Consider the following 17171-nt stretch of genomic DNA (forward strand, 5'->3'; position numbering starts at 1 on the left):
ATTGTCCTCTGTTCTGCATGTTATATATATATATCTATATCTATATCTATCTGTGGAAAGTTTAGATTATTCTCTGTTACCCTATAACTTTTTCATAGAACTAAATTCTGCAGCTTGTGCCCAGCATGTGTCCAACAGCAGGGAAACCACTCTGAGGTTTACATTACACTCATTCCCTAAACTATTCAGTGACATGTAGGTCGTCTCAGAAGTGGGTCAGCCAGATGCAGTTGAAACAATATAGCTCATTTCCTACTGAAAACTGTTACAACAGACCCCCCCTCTTCCTTTTTTCAGATTATTGCAAGCCCCAAATGTTAAATGAAAAACTAGTGTTTTATGTTTATTTTTGAAAAATTAAAACATCAAATTGACAATGCTGCAGTTAATTGGCCAAGATACATACAGAGTACAGTATATTTCCAGCCTTAAGTTATATCAAAACATTTTACATAAGCAAGAAGATGTCAAACCAATATTATTGTACAATATCATGATTAAGCATAACAATTAGTGAAGTATGAAGTATTAATCCTTATACAGTAGTAAATCAACAGAAACATGGCGACATATGTATAATGATGAATTTAGTAGCTGCCATAGTATTTACGTCATTAATGTCATGTTGTCATGCTTCATGTCTTGTCAAAATGTTATGTATGTGTATAAAATAAAATAAAAATGTAAACTAGAAAAATAAGAATTTTCACAATGTTAAAAAGACAGCTTCAAAAAGAAGCAAACCACAAGGCTCCAATGTTATGAAGCAAACTTATGAACAATACAGTTCAAGAAATTCATCCTGCAGATGTCTGCAACCTCAAAGTGCACTTTTCTTTTCTGTTCAGAACTTTACATTTTCAGTTTATGAATATTGTTCAAAAGTCCGTAGCAGGCAGGAGTCTTTTCATTGCTGCCATTGCAGTTTAAGTTACATTTGCAAGACTCAATCATCATCACCATCCTGCTGATGATCTCTCCATGTTTGCATCGGAAGTGGACGGGTAACGTCTGGGTTCGGTGAGGCCTGCAGCATTGGCCATCAGAGCAGGATCCACAGTACCTCGTTGGAACTTTTTCAGGCTACGGCAGCCTGCGTGGGACAGTTTAACTGGACGTCTGGCCTTATCTATGTGGTTACATTTCTGACCTTTCTGTTAGAGGGAATACATCAAAAGCACATGTAAATTGTAGTGTTATTCATGGTTAAAGCTATAGTGCGTAGCTTCTGTCACCCCCATGAGGAGTTCTAAGTAATGACAACAACACTGTCGTTGCATCCACATGATGCAAGCCTTCCGTGATCGCGCATCACCCACACCCAAGGAGGACATGGAGGATTAAAGAAACATTATGGACTCTTCAGAAGAGGTAATTATGTTCACTCGAGCTTCTGCGCACGAAAGTCGCCCGACTACACCATTTTGTAAACATAGCCATACTGAGAAATTTTTTGTTGACAGTTTTGTGAAGCTGATAGTCTTAAATTAGCTTTGTATCAACTCATTAGGTAATTGCTTGAATGTAACGGACGTCCATTATTATAAAAAAAGTTACGAACTAAAGCATTAAGCTCTAAGACATAATGCTTACATTAGATTAAGATTACAGACCACCATCAAATGAAATTATTAAATTGTATCATGCTAAAGAATAAAAAAAAGTGTGGAATGTACCTTCAATCTGGTAAAGGTGTTTTGGTTGCATGGTCGGACTTTACAGATCCGAGTCTCTTTTACCAGTTTGCACTGAGTGTTGCTGTTGGTCACCCTGGTGGATACTCCAGTGCCACAGGATTTCGAGCACGGTGACCAAGTTGTGGTTTGAGACACACACTCGACTCCTCTGACCAACATGTGGCCTGTTGGGTGACTCCGGAAAGCTGCACAGAGAAAAAAAAAAAACAAGGTTCAGAAGAGTTTAAAGGCAAGACATCTCATGCACATGTCTCTACGTTTGTAATCTCACATACACGTCCTTATATATTTGTGTTCCTCTTTAGCAATGACACCAGAAAGGATACTGTGCAAAAATACTCACCAGGTAATGAATTTGATTCTCCTCTCCACACAGGAGCCAGCTCATTCTTGTTGGTAAGGTCGTCTTCAGACGGTCTGTTTTTCTCTTGCTTTTTTCTGTGTTTCTTCACCACAGAGCTCTCTGTCTTTGCCTCCTCAGGGCAGATGAGTTGTTCACAGCACCGTCCCTGCACCTTGACCCGCTTGGGCTTGGTACAGCCCAGTTTGGGCAGCGTGAGCTGATATGGGCAGAGGGAGACACATCCAACAGCACCGTCCATGCAAGTGCACTGGTGTTTGCAGTTTGGCCGGAATATTTCCCCATTCTGGTAAATCTTGTTGTTGTACTCACATGTTCTTCCATCTGATTTGGCTGCTTTAGAGAAACAGAGAAAGTAGTGAGGTGGTTTGACATGAGAGGAGTAAAAAGACAAAGTGAGTAAAATAAGAAAAAAAAAGAAGAGAAGGGAACAGAGCAAAAGTCATTGTACCTCGACAGATGCCTTTAGACGAGCCATATCCCCCTCCAAAGTTGCACTCCAGTCCCTTTGTGTGGTCACACGGCTGTGTATTGCTGCAGTCTTCAAAGAGCTGCCGTGCACAAACTTTACAGCATCCACATCCATCCAGCATGAGACTGACTCCAGCTGCACATCTGGGGTTGTCAGGGGGACACTGACAGTCCTTTGGACATGAGGCTGACACCTGAGATAAAATAGACATTTCTAATCAAATGTTTGCTTCCAAAAACAGTCCTCTTATAACAGCTAGAAAAGCAGCTTATGAAAGAACAGTGATTATTTCCTCACCAGTGTAACGCAGAGGATCACAAAGACTTTCCACATCTTCAGAAGTTAAAGTAATCTTTAGAAGTAAAATCTTTCCTGAGTGAAAAACAATCTCTCTATCAAACACAAGACCTGGCAGTGAGTCGACGAGTTCTTTCTCTCCCTCTTTTGGAGTCCCCATCTCCTTTTATTCACCCCGAGCAGATCTGACGTATGCACGGGCTGAAGAGGTGTCCCGAAACTATGGGAGGAATGCGTCTCCACGAGTCCTCCCATAAGATGTCCCCCCCTCCTGTTCTCTCACTCAGTGAACCAAGAACCGTCTAGCTTCCATTCTTTCAGGGCTTTCTCTCCAATGTAGCCATGTAATTATCATTTTATATCTGTTATGTAATCATGAAGTCACTCTTCTATCATAAAGTAAACCAGTTCCTTAAAATAGTATTTCTATATAATGAAACACTACAAATACAAGTGGCTTAATTACATGTTCTGTCCTGAAAACAGAATTGTATACTCTTCAAGCAATGCATTACATTGTTTGCTGCTATTATGCACTGTATACCTCTATGCATCCTAATAGGACATTGTATGTCTGGCCCTACTTATGTGGTTTGTGAAAGTTATTTATTAGAGTTGATTTTGTATTGTATGCATTGTTGTAACAATGTTTTTTATGTCACCTTTTTGGCCAGGTCTTTCTTAATCCCAACTTTACCTGATAAAGGAAAAGAAAGATAGAACCACCACAAAAAGCATGATACCTGGTATTTTTTCACCAGCCCCATGCATGTGAGAGCAGCCCCAAAGAAGGATTCAACATCGGGGCACCACAAGTTCTGACATAAATATTGAAGAAAAGCTACATATTTCTATGACCAACTGAATTTCTATCTTGGCCGAAGCAGTGTTTAGACTGCTGCATGTAGTCTGTGATCACTGTTTGTATTCTCTAACTTCGCTAGTGTTAAAAGTCACAGATGAAAGTCCCTTCAGTCACCTATAAGTGCGTGGATGGATTAGAGTTTGTTTGACTTAAATATTTTGAAAAAGGAGTCAAGAGCCTTGTGGAATGTTTGAACCGTATGAATCCTTTGTCCGGCCTGAATAAGAAACACACTGAATAAGAAAAAAAGAAAGAAAGAAAGAAAGAAGAAAACTTGAGAAATGCCTAGAGCAACATTCCACTCACTTTAAGGTTTCTTTGAAATAGCTGCCAGGATAAAAAGCATCCTCTTCTATCCACATCAAAGAACAATGAGAGTTATCAGGGGAAAAATGCCTTTCCTTTCATTATAACCTGTGAGAACAAGAGGCTGAGCAGGGCAGACTGGCACAGCCTCCCCCTCTTATCTAACGGAGGTTATACAACTGAGGTCTGAATCAGCGCCAGGCAGATGAAGAGCGAACAAGCGTGAGCACGGTGCATTCACACATGCATGGAAATTGCTGCTGACTTGTGGTTTGGAGTGGAAACTTTTCCCTCCAAAGCTGTATTATAAAGAATTTGCAGAACCATGTTAAGTAAGGGAAACATATCAAATATAAAACATATAAAGCAACTGGACAAATTAGAAAGGATTACAGTTGCATGTTCAACACTCAATTTATCCCAATCCCACAGAGCAGCATGTGAATGTGTCTTATATTATATAAATTATAGTATTGATGTAAGTATGAAACTAATTTCCGAAGAGAAATCCTCATTTATCTTTGCCTCTTTCTCAACGTCAGAGGTCGGGGTAAGTGGGCTATGCTCAAGGGCACGTTAGCCCCTAAGTAACCTATTTTAATATTTTTGAAAATTAAATTTGAATTTAATTAGATTGAACATCTGTCTTTCGCTGATTTCAGGCATCCATTTTTGTTCAGTTTTGTTCAAGCATTGTGGCTAATGTTATGCTACATTACAGTAGCACTATTTGGAGCTAGCTAGTTTTAAATCTTTACTAGTGGCCTGTGGTAATGTAGAAATTAATGTTAAAGTTTGTGTGTGTGACTCATGAAGTCCAGCATTTATTTTAAAATTCAAGCATCTATATTTTATGTTTCTGCATCAGAGCCTTTGACATCTGTGTTTTGTAAAGTAGTTAGGGTTAACAGTTACACAATATGTGTATGTAAATGCTTGCTTGGACAGTTTACGGGTATGCCCAGGTTGACTATTGCTTTTAGACAATGAAAACAATGGAAAATGAAGGTACATTATCAAGGTGTCATTATGTATCAAATGCAATATGCATAGCACCTGTATTGTGAGCTCGCAGATAAAAATGTAATTTCAGACCAATGCTCGCCGGGTGATATATGGTTCCTGTTCTGCCTTCACTTAAAATGACGATGCACTGAATTTCCTACTTAATGAAACTGCAAAAACCTACAAGGTCAGGGACTTTCAACAAGTCTAAATTAGGAAAGGGTGGAAGGACTTCACAAGCTGAATAATAGCAGAATAAAAATTATAATTACGACTTGGATGTTGACGTGAGTGCCATTTACAAATCGGAAAACTTGAAACTCTGTTTGACATGAATGCGGCCAAAAGCCAGGAAGCTGTTAGGTTAGCTTAGCATAAAGACTGGAAGCAGGGGGAAACAGTAAGCTCTCTATCCCTGGCAGCCTCATTGTCTGGAAAGGAATCACAAGAAAAAAGGACAGCTGGCCAGCTCACACCCACCACGCACAATAAAATCCATCCACACGTCTTCACAAAAATATGTGCTTCTGGAGGCTGATGGTCAATTGGTAAACTACTGTAGCCGACAAGCTAACTGCTAAAGTGTTAGCCAGCAGAAAACATGCTAGAGCTGCTCAGTCAGTCACAATTGTCAAAATACCTCCCACTAACAAAGAGTTTTTGAAAGTGGGAAAAACCTAACAAGCTTGCTAACTGTAAGCAAAGATCCTCTGCTGTCAGTTAGCTCAATCGCTAACAGGACAGTAAGTTAAAGAATTCAAGAACGTATTTGTACCATCAGCTACTGTCTCATAACTGTTAATCTTTTGAGGATCACTTTATTCTCCAATAGAGGAGATTAAAAGGAGAAGGTACAACAACAAAGCTAATATGCTAGGCCTCCATGTTGGCTACTCTGGCTCTCTGCTCCCTCAAAGGACATCACTGTCAAAACAGCGTCACTCATTAAAATGAATGTAGATTAACTTGGGCCCTGTAAGTGAATCCACCACCATGAACTGATTTTTCTGCAAAATTGTAAATGCTGGTCTGACCTGAAGGAAGTCATTGTACTGCTGTTTTGTCAACAAATAGTTAGCCTACACCATGTAGGATATAGCTTCCCATAGGCCTACAACCATAACATTGCCTTTACATGTATGTTTGTGTATGGATTAAACAAAGATACAGCTTGTTAATAAGTGAGCTTTGGATGTGTCAGTAGGCATATTTCCATATTATCTTTGAACAGTCTGGCCTGTTTCCATGCTTTATGTTAAGCTAGCTAATCGCCTCCTGACTCAAGCTCCGTAGATAATGCAGAGACATGAGAGTGGTAATCTTCTCATCTGACTCTTGGAAAGAAAGCAAATATATAAGCACATTTTCAAACTATTCCTGTAACAGCCATAAGAACTGCACATTTTTACCGCATGAAAAAAGTCCCTATTTTGAGCATTTTAAGCTTGCTGCCAGTCATCCATAGCAACTGTAAAGCTAGATTGAGCTATTTATAAGAAATGTTATGCAACCCATCCTGGAGATTATCCTGATTATCAAGACTTTTATCTTTTTTTACCCACTTATTTTACATGATACTTGATACTGTGCAGCATCTCACTGAAATCCCTTGATCGTTTTAGTTCATTACATAGATACCCCCTTGAAGATGACATCTTAAGGGAGAGGTTGGTGGGCAGCAAACATGATGAGAGGGTGGAGAAAAGAAGAAAAGTGTAAAAAGTCATGTTATGCTAAATTACAAATGCAAGAAAGAAAAATATAGACAAAATATGGGATTCAAATTATGTGTGGCATGAAGATTGGCTACAGAGAATGGAAAGGCAGAAAAACCTTTCCAGTGCTACTCAGTGTAAAACCACAATAGGTCTTAGACAAGCTTATATTGGCTGTTATGTGAGAGTGGGTCATACACGGTATGACAGACAGTAATGTCTGTAAGTGTTGTGCAGATACAGTATGATTGCAAATCCAGTTCATTACATCATTTCCATAAACAATTTTTCCTTTTCTCTGTGTCTGATTCACTTTAGAGGCCTCTGACAAGTCTGTACACTGGGTTCTTCTGAATCTCTCACAGCTGAGTCAACATTATTTCCAGGCTACTGCTCTCTGCTGTTTAACAGGAATGATTATTGTGATGAATCATCATAATGCTTTTGTGGAGAAAAGTGGGCATGCATTTTCAGTTTCTGTGGATGCTTTGTGGCCATTTAACAAATACATATATATTTTTCTTGTGTAAAGAGGCTGATGAACATACAGCGGACATTTAAAGGGCATCCTTCGGCTGCAATTGTCCTCCAGAATTTGCTGGGATGCAAAGGCAGCCATGTAGTGATTGGAGCCTGTACTTCCCCACTATTTCAAATCATTATCATTACACTGAAAAACCTTTGAGCAAGTAACAGAAGGTTGTGGCTTGATTTACAGTTAGCATGGCTTGGTGTTTTCGAGCTGCACAGTGCATATTACATTGCAGGACATGACAAAACATGCCTGACAACAATCTCCTCAGGGAGCACCCGTTCTTCAACAGTTTGTGGTACATCATGATTAAAGGGAAGTGAATATCGTGTTTTGCCATTTTGCAAATGAATTCATGTTTACTGGAGTGTTATTTTTGTTTTTTCTCATGCACGTTTCACTGTGACATAAGGACACTTTGTTTTCTAATGCTTAAAAGTACTCAGTAAAGAAGAATGGCAACTGTAAGTGTTATATAGCCTACTATTACATATTGTTAGATTATTATTGCTGATACATACTGTATGTGTAAGTAACATTTCACTGATGCAGAGCTGATTTATATAGTGTTTTGTCGTTTATTTTGTCAGCCTGTACACTCTTCACTATGTTTGTACTGTGTGTGTGATCTCGTGGGTTCATACTGTTCTGTACTGGAATTGTTTTGTACCAAAAATCAGAAGCATATAGTTGTACTGTGTGAACAACAATAGAGCTTTAATGAAATATGTGTGTGTGTGTGTGTGTGTGTGTGTGTGTGTGTGTGTGTGTGTGTGTGTGTGTGTGTGTGTGTGTGTGTGTGTGTGTGTGTGTGTGTGTGTGTGTGAGTGAGAGAGAGAGAGAGAGAGAGAGAGAGAGAGAGAGAGAGAGAGAGAGAGAGAGAGAGAGAGATCCAACAGCGCCACACAGTGGACGCAATCGAAATAGCATTTAACCTACAGCAGAAACATTTTATTTCACTTGAAAACAATTTACACGGATAAACATGAGGAAAGTTGGACAACTGTAGCCTATTCTGCTGTTGTAAAAGACGTTTTATCTTAATTTTAGACTGTTTAACAGGTACCTGACTACATAAATCGGCTCTTAGTTTAAAACCGACGACTCAGCTGGCTTTAAGCTTACTTCTCTTCTTCTGGTTTTCAACGTAAACCTCGACAGACACGAATCAGGAAGTCCGGGGATTTTTCGAAACAAAAGTTGAATGGACAGTGGGTGTACGCCACCTTTTAACGACAAATAATTAAGAGCCACATTTGTTAACTTTTACAGTTGATTTATCGATGTAGTGCGTTTTATTATTACTATCTTATTGACTTATCTCAGTCGTCATTCGTTACCCGGAACACCTGGATTTTCACTTTACGGGTGAAAGGGATGGATGTTCCTCACCTCAGTGAAGATGAAATGGCAGAGATTAAAAAAGACGTGAGTAGCCTACTATAATTCAGCAAAACCATGCTTCCGAATAAATAATACTTCTGTTAAAGTAAGTTATGTGCAAAATACAGACAGATATTGTTCTACTGACACTTTATTTGTAACTTGTTTGGCGTTAAAGGCCTGGGAAAGGCCGGAAATAACGTTACCCCACACCCCACCTTCTCTGTGCCCACGTCAACTTCCAATTCTATGTAGGACTGGACAACAAAACACAATATTGAACACACAGGCTGGAGTTTGAGTGCACTTTTTTTGTAACTAGGCTACAGCCAGTATTTGCTTAGTTGTTAAAGCTGACTTATCAAAAGCACTAGCAGAAGCTAAAACAGGGATAGACAACAGGAGAGCAGAACCAGACCAGGTTAGAGAAGTGATTTCAGACCACCTGCTGTAGACTTTTGAGTAGGCTACTGTAGAGTGAAAACCTGCCGATTATCAGCCTTCCCAGACCCTATGCAACAAGTTAACCCTCCTGCTCAGAACCTCTACAGCTCACTTTTTCCCCCTTTTGTGTCTCATACATGGCTGCTGTGGATTTCCAGGTGCTGACCAGACTGCGGCACTATCTCTGTGACAAGATCAAAGCCGAACGCCACCTTGACTACCTGCGCTCTCGCAGGATCCTGACACGAGACGATGCGGAGGAAATCAGCTGCAGGACCACACAGACTAAGAGGACGGCCGTGTTGTTGGACATACTGGCCGAGAACCCCCGGGGCCTGGATGCCTTGATTGAGTCCATAAGGGAGTTGCGCTCACAGAACTTCATCATCACTAAAATCACAGATGAGGTGCAAAAGGCGAAAAACGAGAAGATCGAGTCTCTCAGAGGTTAATAGGCCAAGTCACAATGAAATCTGTTGTGTATTTCAAATCTGAGATGTTATTGATGCTCTAATTCAACTCTCCTGACCACTTTTCTGTCGCTCCACAGCTTCCAGTTCCTTGTCTGACAGCAGCCTCTGCACTCCGAGCACAACCAGCGACATCCCCCCGACGTTTTCAAACAACTCCACCCTCCTCTTTCACCCAGACGGAGAACGCAGTTTTTCAACCTCAGACGTAGCAGGCTCACTCAATCTGCCATCGTTACAGAAAGGTGGAGACTTGCCTTCTGTGGCCGGTGCTAGCATCGGCATAGCTTCCTCCACAACCTCCTCCAGCCTCCCGAAGCCCGGAGACCCTGGAGCTCCTCCGCTGCCGGAGGAGGAAACGGTTCAATCTCCTTCCAACATAGATGCCGGAGCACCAGGATGCACCAACAGCGGAGGGGACCCAAACTTCCAGCCCCTCCGGTCGCGCTCTCTCACTCCAACATCACATAGGAACATCTTTTAATTTCACATCTCAATAAGACACTTCTCATGCAGTTAAAGGGACAAACCAGCAGAATCTGCAGCCACTCATAAACAAACTCTCTCTCATTGTTGTCTCGCACTCTTTTTGGTGTTGCTCATGCCTTTGATTAGGCATAAATTGCTACTATACTACTATAATTTGTCACTTGGGCTGAAGTATTGTTTGAATGTTTTTGATACAGGTGCCAATTCATGACCTTAGCTTTGATACTAAGGCTAAAATAATAGCATAGTTTCAAGAATATATAAAATTTTTCTAAAACCCCTTTTTTATTAAACAAAATAGGCTAAGCCACTTTGTTAAATGTTCTTTAAATATAAGCAGGTGTATAATAACTTTGCCTAAATAAAAAACAGTTTAAATTGGCAAAAGTATGATTTAAATCTGAAACTGATCCAAAACAAAGTAAAGAAGAATATGAATTTGAGCAAGCTTTCAGTAGGCTACTTAAGTTTTCGATACTTGGGCTTTTGATTCCTATGTCATGAGCTAAGGAAATCTGACTCTCCCACTCTGAAACCTTCTACACCTCTTCTTTGACCAAAGGTGTGATTTCCTGATAAACTGTTTAGTGTGAAAACACGGCAGCTACAGTTTAGGTGCGGTGAGAATCTGTTATACACTGGAAGGAACTAACTGAATTGAACTAATGAGCTAGTAGGATCTCATAAGGTGCTGCCTTTGACCAGAGCAGTGTAGCTCCAAATTATGATTTCCAGTTCATTCAGTGCAGCATTAAGTCGACAAGAAGTCGCTTTACATTTTCGTAACTACTAACAGAAGTCTTAATTCACAAAACATTTGTTTAAATAACTGACCATTTCCTGCTTATTACTTAATTCACTGGTCATGTACAATAATCTATTGCATAAAGGTTTTTTAAATTAATTCAGCTCATGCTTCCTTTCTTTATTGGTGACCGTGTGGTGGTTTAGAAAAACAATGGTTAAGTTTGCTGATTTCATCAGAGATAGTAAGGACATACAGTATTTTTAAGGCAACACCAATAAATCCCACAACCTTCTGAGACTCTTGATAGCTCTTGTAATACAATATTAATTCATTGCAGAAGCATACTAGCGGTGTCAGGTTCTGTGTGTGCAGAGATTCTGTAACTGTTTTGGAAAAACTGGAAAAGCTGAAAATGACACAGAGGTATGACATGTCATTGTTGTGAAGGCTGGTATGGTGACTGCACTGTCTGATCTTCATAGACAGTGGACAAGCCCCAAGTGTTACCCTGGTCGCTCTGTGTCTCGCTGGTGCAAAGGTAATTCATTTATCGTTTTATATATATATATATATATATATATATATATATATTGACTTTTTAGTCAAATTTGGTGCTTTTACTATCTGTACTAATTATATATCCCAACAAGGGGTTGTACAAATATTGTATAATTACACTACAATAATATCTACAATGTAAGTGCCTTTAACTCTCATTCATTACTGTTTGCTGTTTGCTACTGTTTTGCTAAAATTTTAAATTTAATAGCCTGATAGGTGAAGTAATTGCATTTGCTGTCTGTTACATGCTCGCTGTTGCAGGTCTTCTACAATAAGCTATGGTTGAGCTAAAAATGGCTTAGTGATGCTGAAAAACTTTTTTTGGTGTGTTTTTAGAGCATTATAGCTTATGTTAGCGTGATTAGTCTGCACTCCATACTAAGATTTTAAAGAGAGTTAGAGAGAATGACAGCAGTGAGCACACGCAGGAGAACCAGTTAAACGTCACAATGACTGGAATGGTTAAACCCTTATCTTAAACACATGTATAAAGAAAGACTCTCAAAAACAGTCAAATTCTATTCTGTACTGGAGTATGGCGGAGGACTCTGAGCAGCTGTTGGCCTCCCGGCCAGAGGAGAGGAGACTAAACGGCCGCTGCAGATGGAGCACTCCCACTCAGACCGTGCAGTCCAAGGTGGTGGAGGACTTCAGACGGAGGCTCAAATACTTCTTCATGAACCCCTGTGAGAAATACAGAGCCAGGGGTCGCAAACCATGGAAACTGATGTTACAAATATTAAAAATTGCAATCATCACAGTCCAGGTACTACACGGAATTCTTTACTAATTTATTCGTCACAAGGCATAAATGTGCACAGAGAGTAGATCTTTTTTTTGGTATCAAATATATGTTTCCCCCCCCTTCGCTTCAGTTGGTCTCTTTCGGCCTGAGCAACGAAATGATGGTCACCTTCAAAGACGAAAATCTGATGACATTCAGACATCTGTTTCTAAAAGAATACAAGGATCATCGGCTGGGAAACTACGCACTGTACACGAAAGCAGATGTGTATGATCACATCTCCTACATTATCGACAGGGTACTGAAGTTTTATATGGAAGATAAGAGTTTACCTTTATATCACACAGGGATTTGATGTATGAACAAATGTGTTTCACTCTTCTTCTTTTCTGATTTTTTTCCCAGTACATTAATCTCCAAAACTTGACTGTAGGCAATCTGGCATACGACAGTGCTGATGGCAAGTACACTCCTCTGTCTGTCTGTCAAGAGTTTTACAGAAACAGCAGCATCGATCCTGAAAATGAGACCTTTGATATTGATCCACATATTGATAAAGGTACAAAAGCACAACATTGCTATAAAAATACATACAAAATAATGTAATCATCAAATAGAGTCATAAGTAGCTGTGGAACTTGTGTATTTATGTCTACCACGAGTTGTATCCATATTGTTTAATGTATTTATGGAAGCTGAATCATGGCATGAATGGAAAATAATCGGTGTGGATTTACTTGTGACTCCATGAAAAGAGGAAGTAGCGTATTCAGAGGAATGAATGTTGAGTAATCCCTCTGTTTGACTATCAAATGAAATCTAACTTCTTTTTATTTTAATTTATTGCCTGTATTTCCTCCTCACAGAATGCATTTCCATATATCCTGTGCAGTCGTTCGACAACCATAGCAGTTTGGCCACACATGTGAACTTCTCGTTAGATTTCAAAAGGTGAAATCTGTGGTAAACTGAAAATGCTTCTGTCATGCTAGGTGGTGAGAGTAATGCCTGCTAATATATGTTTGTGTGCTCAGGCTGCTATCGGTGAACATCTACCTTGCTCTGAAAACAATCAACCTGCAGACTGTGCGGCACCACGAGCTACCAGACTGTTATGAATTCCATATAATGGTTGGTGACAATGTCTGGAAAATGCCACAACCTCGTCTGAGCTTTTAGGATAATTTGACATGCTGATAAATAGTTTCTCTTTAACTTGCCACTCACTTGTTTTGATACAGATCAAGTTTGACAATCGTGCACACAGTGGAAAGATAAAGGTTAAGGTCGAAAATGATGCAAGAATTTATGAATGCAGAGACTGGAATGTGGAAGGTGCATGTAAGTTCAACCCAAACTCCATTTCATCCCACCCATTGATATATATTATATTATGACCCAGCCAAAGAAAAATACTCATACTGGTTATTACTTCAAAGGCCAGCAGGGGGCACAGTGACATTATTCTGTCCCCCTTAACATCTGTATATGATATACTGTATGATCTTACTTAGCATGATAGCTGACCTGACTATTACAAGAAAAGCAAGTGTGTGTCTCAGCTTTGTAGAAGCAGCAGTAACAAAAACAAGCTGTTAATGCAACCTGAAATCTGTGGCTCTGGTTTCTAGCTGGTCAGAACGATTACCTCCTCCTGTCATTAGATTCTGTGGTCATCCTCGCCTGCTTCATCTCTCTCATCCTCTGCATGCGATCCATCATCAATGGCATCCAACTCCAGTTTGTAAGTTATGAGAAACAAGTCAATTATTAGTGTCGCTATTTTTTTTTTTACTATTACAGATAAGGCCAATTATTCAGTAATAAATGACTGATGTAATCAGCACAACACATAATATGAAAACCAGCATCAGATGCAGGACTGTAGGTGATGTCATGTCCTCCCCTGTTTTTATTTTTTAGGAATCTGTTGGGCTTAACAACCTAGGGGGAGTTTACATTATACACTTAAAAACGTACACATGGTGGGTATTTGATAGACTAATTCCAGTGTTTTAGACTCAATATATTTAAATTGGACTATCTATAAACAAACAATACATAAACAAATGAATAATAAATAGAGGATTCAGTTTTTCCCTGCCAGAATTTGAATCTTGTCAGTGTATATTCATACATTTGTAAAATGTAACTGAAAATAATAATTCTTATTGAGGGGGTTGTATTGTGGGGACTCACAACCTCAGTAGTATTGATGGGGCAGAGCTGTAGCCAGTATTTTATACTGATCAGATGATACAAAAGTCATCACCTCCTCATCAAATAAAAAGTACAAACCTCTCATAAGTTAAAACGTGAAATCATATAATGTGGAAATTGAGCAATCCACCCACTATGTGTTGATGGTATGAATCCTGGTTTGTTGTGTATTTATTTTACGATATCTGAATTTTCTCTCATGCAGGAGTTCAACATATTCTTCCATGCCTACTACAATAAAATTGTGTCTTGGTCAGACCGCATGGAGTTTGTGAACGGCTGGTATATCCTCATCATTGTGAGTGACACACTGACCATCACTGGGTCAGCACTCAAAATTGGAATACAAACAAAGGTTTGTTTTTCATTGAGCTTTATTGGCTATATTTTAATTAGATTATTCACTGTAGGCATGTTGGACTCGGGGTAAAGGCAGTGGGTAAAGAGTACTGGCCCTTAACTTGTACTTGATATCTAGTTTATCTATTTGTACTCTATTTCCTCTTGCAGTACCTGACAAACTATGACGTCTGCAGTATCTTGCTGGGTACAGCCACAATGCTCGTCTGGGTCGGCGTGATTCGTTACCTTGGTTTCTTCAAGAAATACAATGTAAGAACCATAGATATAGATCTATATCTATGGTAAGAACTGATATGCTTTTTTTTTTGCATAATACATCAGCCAACCTGTTAAAAGTAGCAAATGCATATTCAGAGGAACTGACAACCTTTATTCCTCTCTAGATATTAATCTTAACCCTAAGGGCAGCGTTCCCAAATGTGATCCGATTCTGCTGTTGTGCAGCCATGATCTACCTCGGGTACTGTTTCTGTGGCTGGATCGTCCTTGGGCCTTACCATGACAAAGTATGAACATTATAATCATAATTAATCTTTTTCAAGTGTCACTGTGGCCTAATAAATCCGCCTACGCATCAGGGAGCTCCTTTCTGGTGACACTGAAGTATTATAAAACTTTTTTTTGTTTCCAGTTTCGAACGCTCGACAAGGTGACAGAGTGCCTCTTCTCTCTCATCAATGGGGACGACATGTACGCCACCTTCCTGAAGATGAGACACGAGGGCTACATGGTGTGGCTGTTCAGCAGACTTTACCTCTACTCCTTCATCTCCCTCTTCATCTACATGGTGCTCAGCCTCTTCATCGCTCTCATCACTGACACCTATGAGACCATCAAGGTCAGTCTGAGTCACCTGGATTCACCATACTGAGAAATAGTCTTTGATCTTGCTGTAAAGAGATGTTTTTCAGGTCATACTTTTTATTTATTCTTCCACTTGAGTTGCCTAATGCTTTACAATGTTTTTTTTCCCCAGCATAACCAGCAAGACAAGGTGCCAGTGTCCCAGCTTCAGGCTTTGATAGCAGAGTGCAGAGACCAGCCTGAGTCTGGAAGATACCAGACTGATGAAGAGCCAGCTGCCTGCTGCCTCTCTCCATGCTGCTGCTTTGGATGACGTGAGAAGATGGTGGCTTTTATCTTTGTGTGGACAAATCATAAGACTGAATAAGACCGCAAAGAGCCCTGACTGTCTGCATGGAGAATTTGATTATACTGATGCCTGATGTGAATGCTAGAATATCTTCTTACTCAAGTAGAATTAATTTAACTTGTTTCTTTTTACTTGAATTGCTGAATACTACTGAAGTAAATGCTCAGAGGACCAGTAAGGTATATACGGTCACCAGTGTAACAACCTGATATAGTAGTAGTAGTAATTTCAATATGAATATACACTTACAACCAATACCTCCTCAGTTCAGTGATGCATTCAAACGTGGTTTTCAACTCAACTTTTCTTTACAAAACAGATTTCTCAGAGATTACCTGAAGAGGAATTTCCTTCTGACTGCACAATAACAGCATAACTGTAGGCTATGCATCTTTTTACAAGCACTTGAACATACTACTTAATTAAAAATTAAGAAGTGAAAGTAGATTTACTGATTTTCAAATCTAGCTTACCCTGAATGTGCTAGCCTATATAAAGAAAAAAGGTATTCAATTATTGCAAAGTTCAGTGTAATTGTTTGTGTTTCATCCTTTGCAGTATCTTGTACTGTGCCCTTTTCTCTGAAAATGTCTGTGTAACTAAATTGATATATAGGCCTAACTGTTTGTCTCAATGGTTTTACTTTGTCTAGCCATTTATGTACTAGCTTTCCTTTTCTAAACACAACCAATCAAAATGCTACACTTACTTACCAGGGTAGACACACTCCTCACATGTGCAAACACATTATGTCATAACTTAACACTAACCAATCACTGCTTTAGTATAGGCCTATACAGAGGTCAAGGTCAGATTACCTGTTTTGAACAATGGATGTCAACAATAGACAGAGAGCAAGGGGAGGAGGAGGGAGAGACAGGGGACGACAACGAGGAGGAGGAGGAGGAGGGAAGAAGAGGAAGGAGAGCCATCTCTGATGAGATCAGGGCCACACTTATTCATCACGTGATCAACCACAGATTGACCAATGAGAGAAGCCCCTCTTGAGTAGCTTTACAATGGCTCCATACTTCATGCAACTATCTAATGACTATTTCAGCATTACAAATCAATCAGACTTTGTTTGTGCATACAATTCCCCGCCACGACACACAAGCACGCACAAATACACACACACACACATATTCTTTATTCTAAAAATTATACCTTTGGTTTACATATGTTTGTTGTTTTGTTTTCTTGTTTCATGCTACTGTATACAACACTGTGCTACTCTTACAAACGTGATGTTTTGTCCAATAAATATTTTCTGTTTTACTGTAACATTGCATTGTTGTTTACGGTGCACTTTTCAACCCCTCTCAGTAGATTACTTTCTCTCTAG

At 39.5% G+C, this 17171-nt stretch overlaps 2 protein-coding genes and 1 pseudogene across 5 annotated transcripts; 2 read left to right on the forward strand and 1 right to left on the reverse strand.

The window, feature by feature from the left end:
* Positions 1–331: 331 nt before the first annotated feature.
* LOC116046233 lies at positions 332–3055 on the reverse strand (annotated as a pseudogene).
* A 5129-nt stretch (positions 3056–8184) lies between these two features.
* bcl10 (BCL10 immune signaling adaptor) lies at positions 8185–10414 on the forward strand. Its single transcript, XM_031294530.2, has 3 exons — positions 8185–8678; positions 9236–9524; positions 9628–10414. The coding sequence occupies exons 1-3, from the start codon at positions 8628–8630 to the stop codon at positions 10029–10031; spliced, it is 744 nt and encodes a 247-aa protein (XP_031150390.1). The 5' UTR covers positions 8185–8627; the 3' UTR covers positions 10032–10414.
* Positions 10415–10490: 76 nt separating this feature from the next.
* Positions 10491–16494, forward strand: mcoln3a (mucolipin 3a). 4 transcript variants are annotated; one of them, XM_031294485.1, is made up of 13 exons: positions 10491–11322; positions 11839–12111; positions 12221–12388; positions 12496–12649; positions 12957–13041; positions 13125–13221; positions 13332–13431; positions 13755–13834; positions 14516–14665; positions 14821–14922; positions 15057–15179; positions 15305–15511; positions 15650–16494. In XM_031294485.1, the coding sequence occupies exons 2-13, from the start codon at positions 11881–11883 to the stop codon at positions 15788–15790; spliced, it is 1638 nt and encodes a 545-aa protein (XP_031150345.1). In that variant the 5' UTR covers positions 10491–11322; positions 11839–11880; the 3' UTR covers positions 15791–16494. The 4 variants fall into 4 exon arrangements, with proteins under 4 accessions (XP_031150345.1, XP_031150342.1, XP_031150346.1 ...); XM_031294482.2 differs by having other exon boundaries at positions 10492–11322; positions 13722–13834; XM_031294486.2 differs by having other exon boundaries at positions 10492–11322; positions 13722–13834; positions 14516–14608.
* The last annotated feature ends 677 nt before the right edge of the window (positions 16495–17171 follow it).

This window comes from Sander lucioperca, chromosome 9 (assembly GCF_008315115.2).
Source record: "Sander lucioperca isolate FBNREF2018 chromosome 9, SLUC_FBN_1.2, whole genome shotgun sequence".
In the NCBI taxonomy this organism is placed as follows: Eukaryota; Metazoa; Chordata; class Actinopteri; order Perciformes; family Percidae; genus Sander; species Sander lucioperca.

Coding starts and splice junctions, on each gene's coding strand:
- bcl10 (XM_031294530.2), top strand. CDS start 8,628: ATGGATGTTCCTCACCTCAGTGAAGATGAAATGGCAGAGATTAAAAAA. Junction 8,679..9,235: donor TGGCAGAGATTAAAAAAGAC/GTGAGTAGCCTA, acceptor GTGGATTTCCAG/GTGCTGACCAGACTGCGGCA. Junction 9,525..9,627: donor GAAGATCGAGTCTCTCAGAG/GTTAATAGGCCA, acceptor GTCGCTCCACAG/CTTCCAGTTCCTTGTCTGAC.
- mcoln3a (XM_031294482.2), top strand. CDS start 11,881: ATGGCGGAGGACTCTGAGCAGCTGTTGGCCTCCCGGCCAGAGGAGAGG. Junction 12,389..12,495: donor TCTCCTACATTATCGACAGG/GTACTGAAGTTT, acceptor TTTTTTTCCCAG/TACATTAATCTCCAAAACTT. Junction 13,835..14,515: donor ATGGCATCCAACTCCAGTTT/GTAAGTTATGAG, acceptor TCTCTCATGCAG/GAGTTCAACATATTCTTCCA.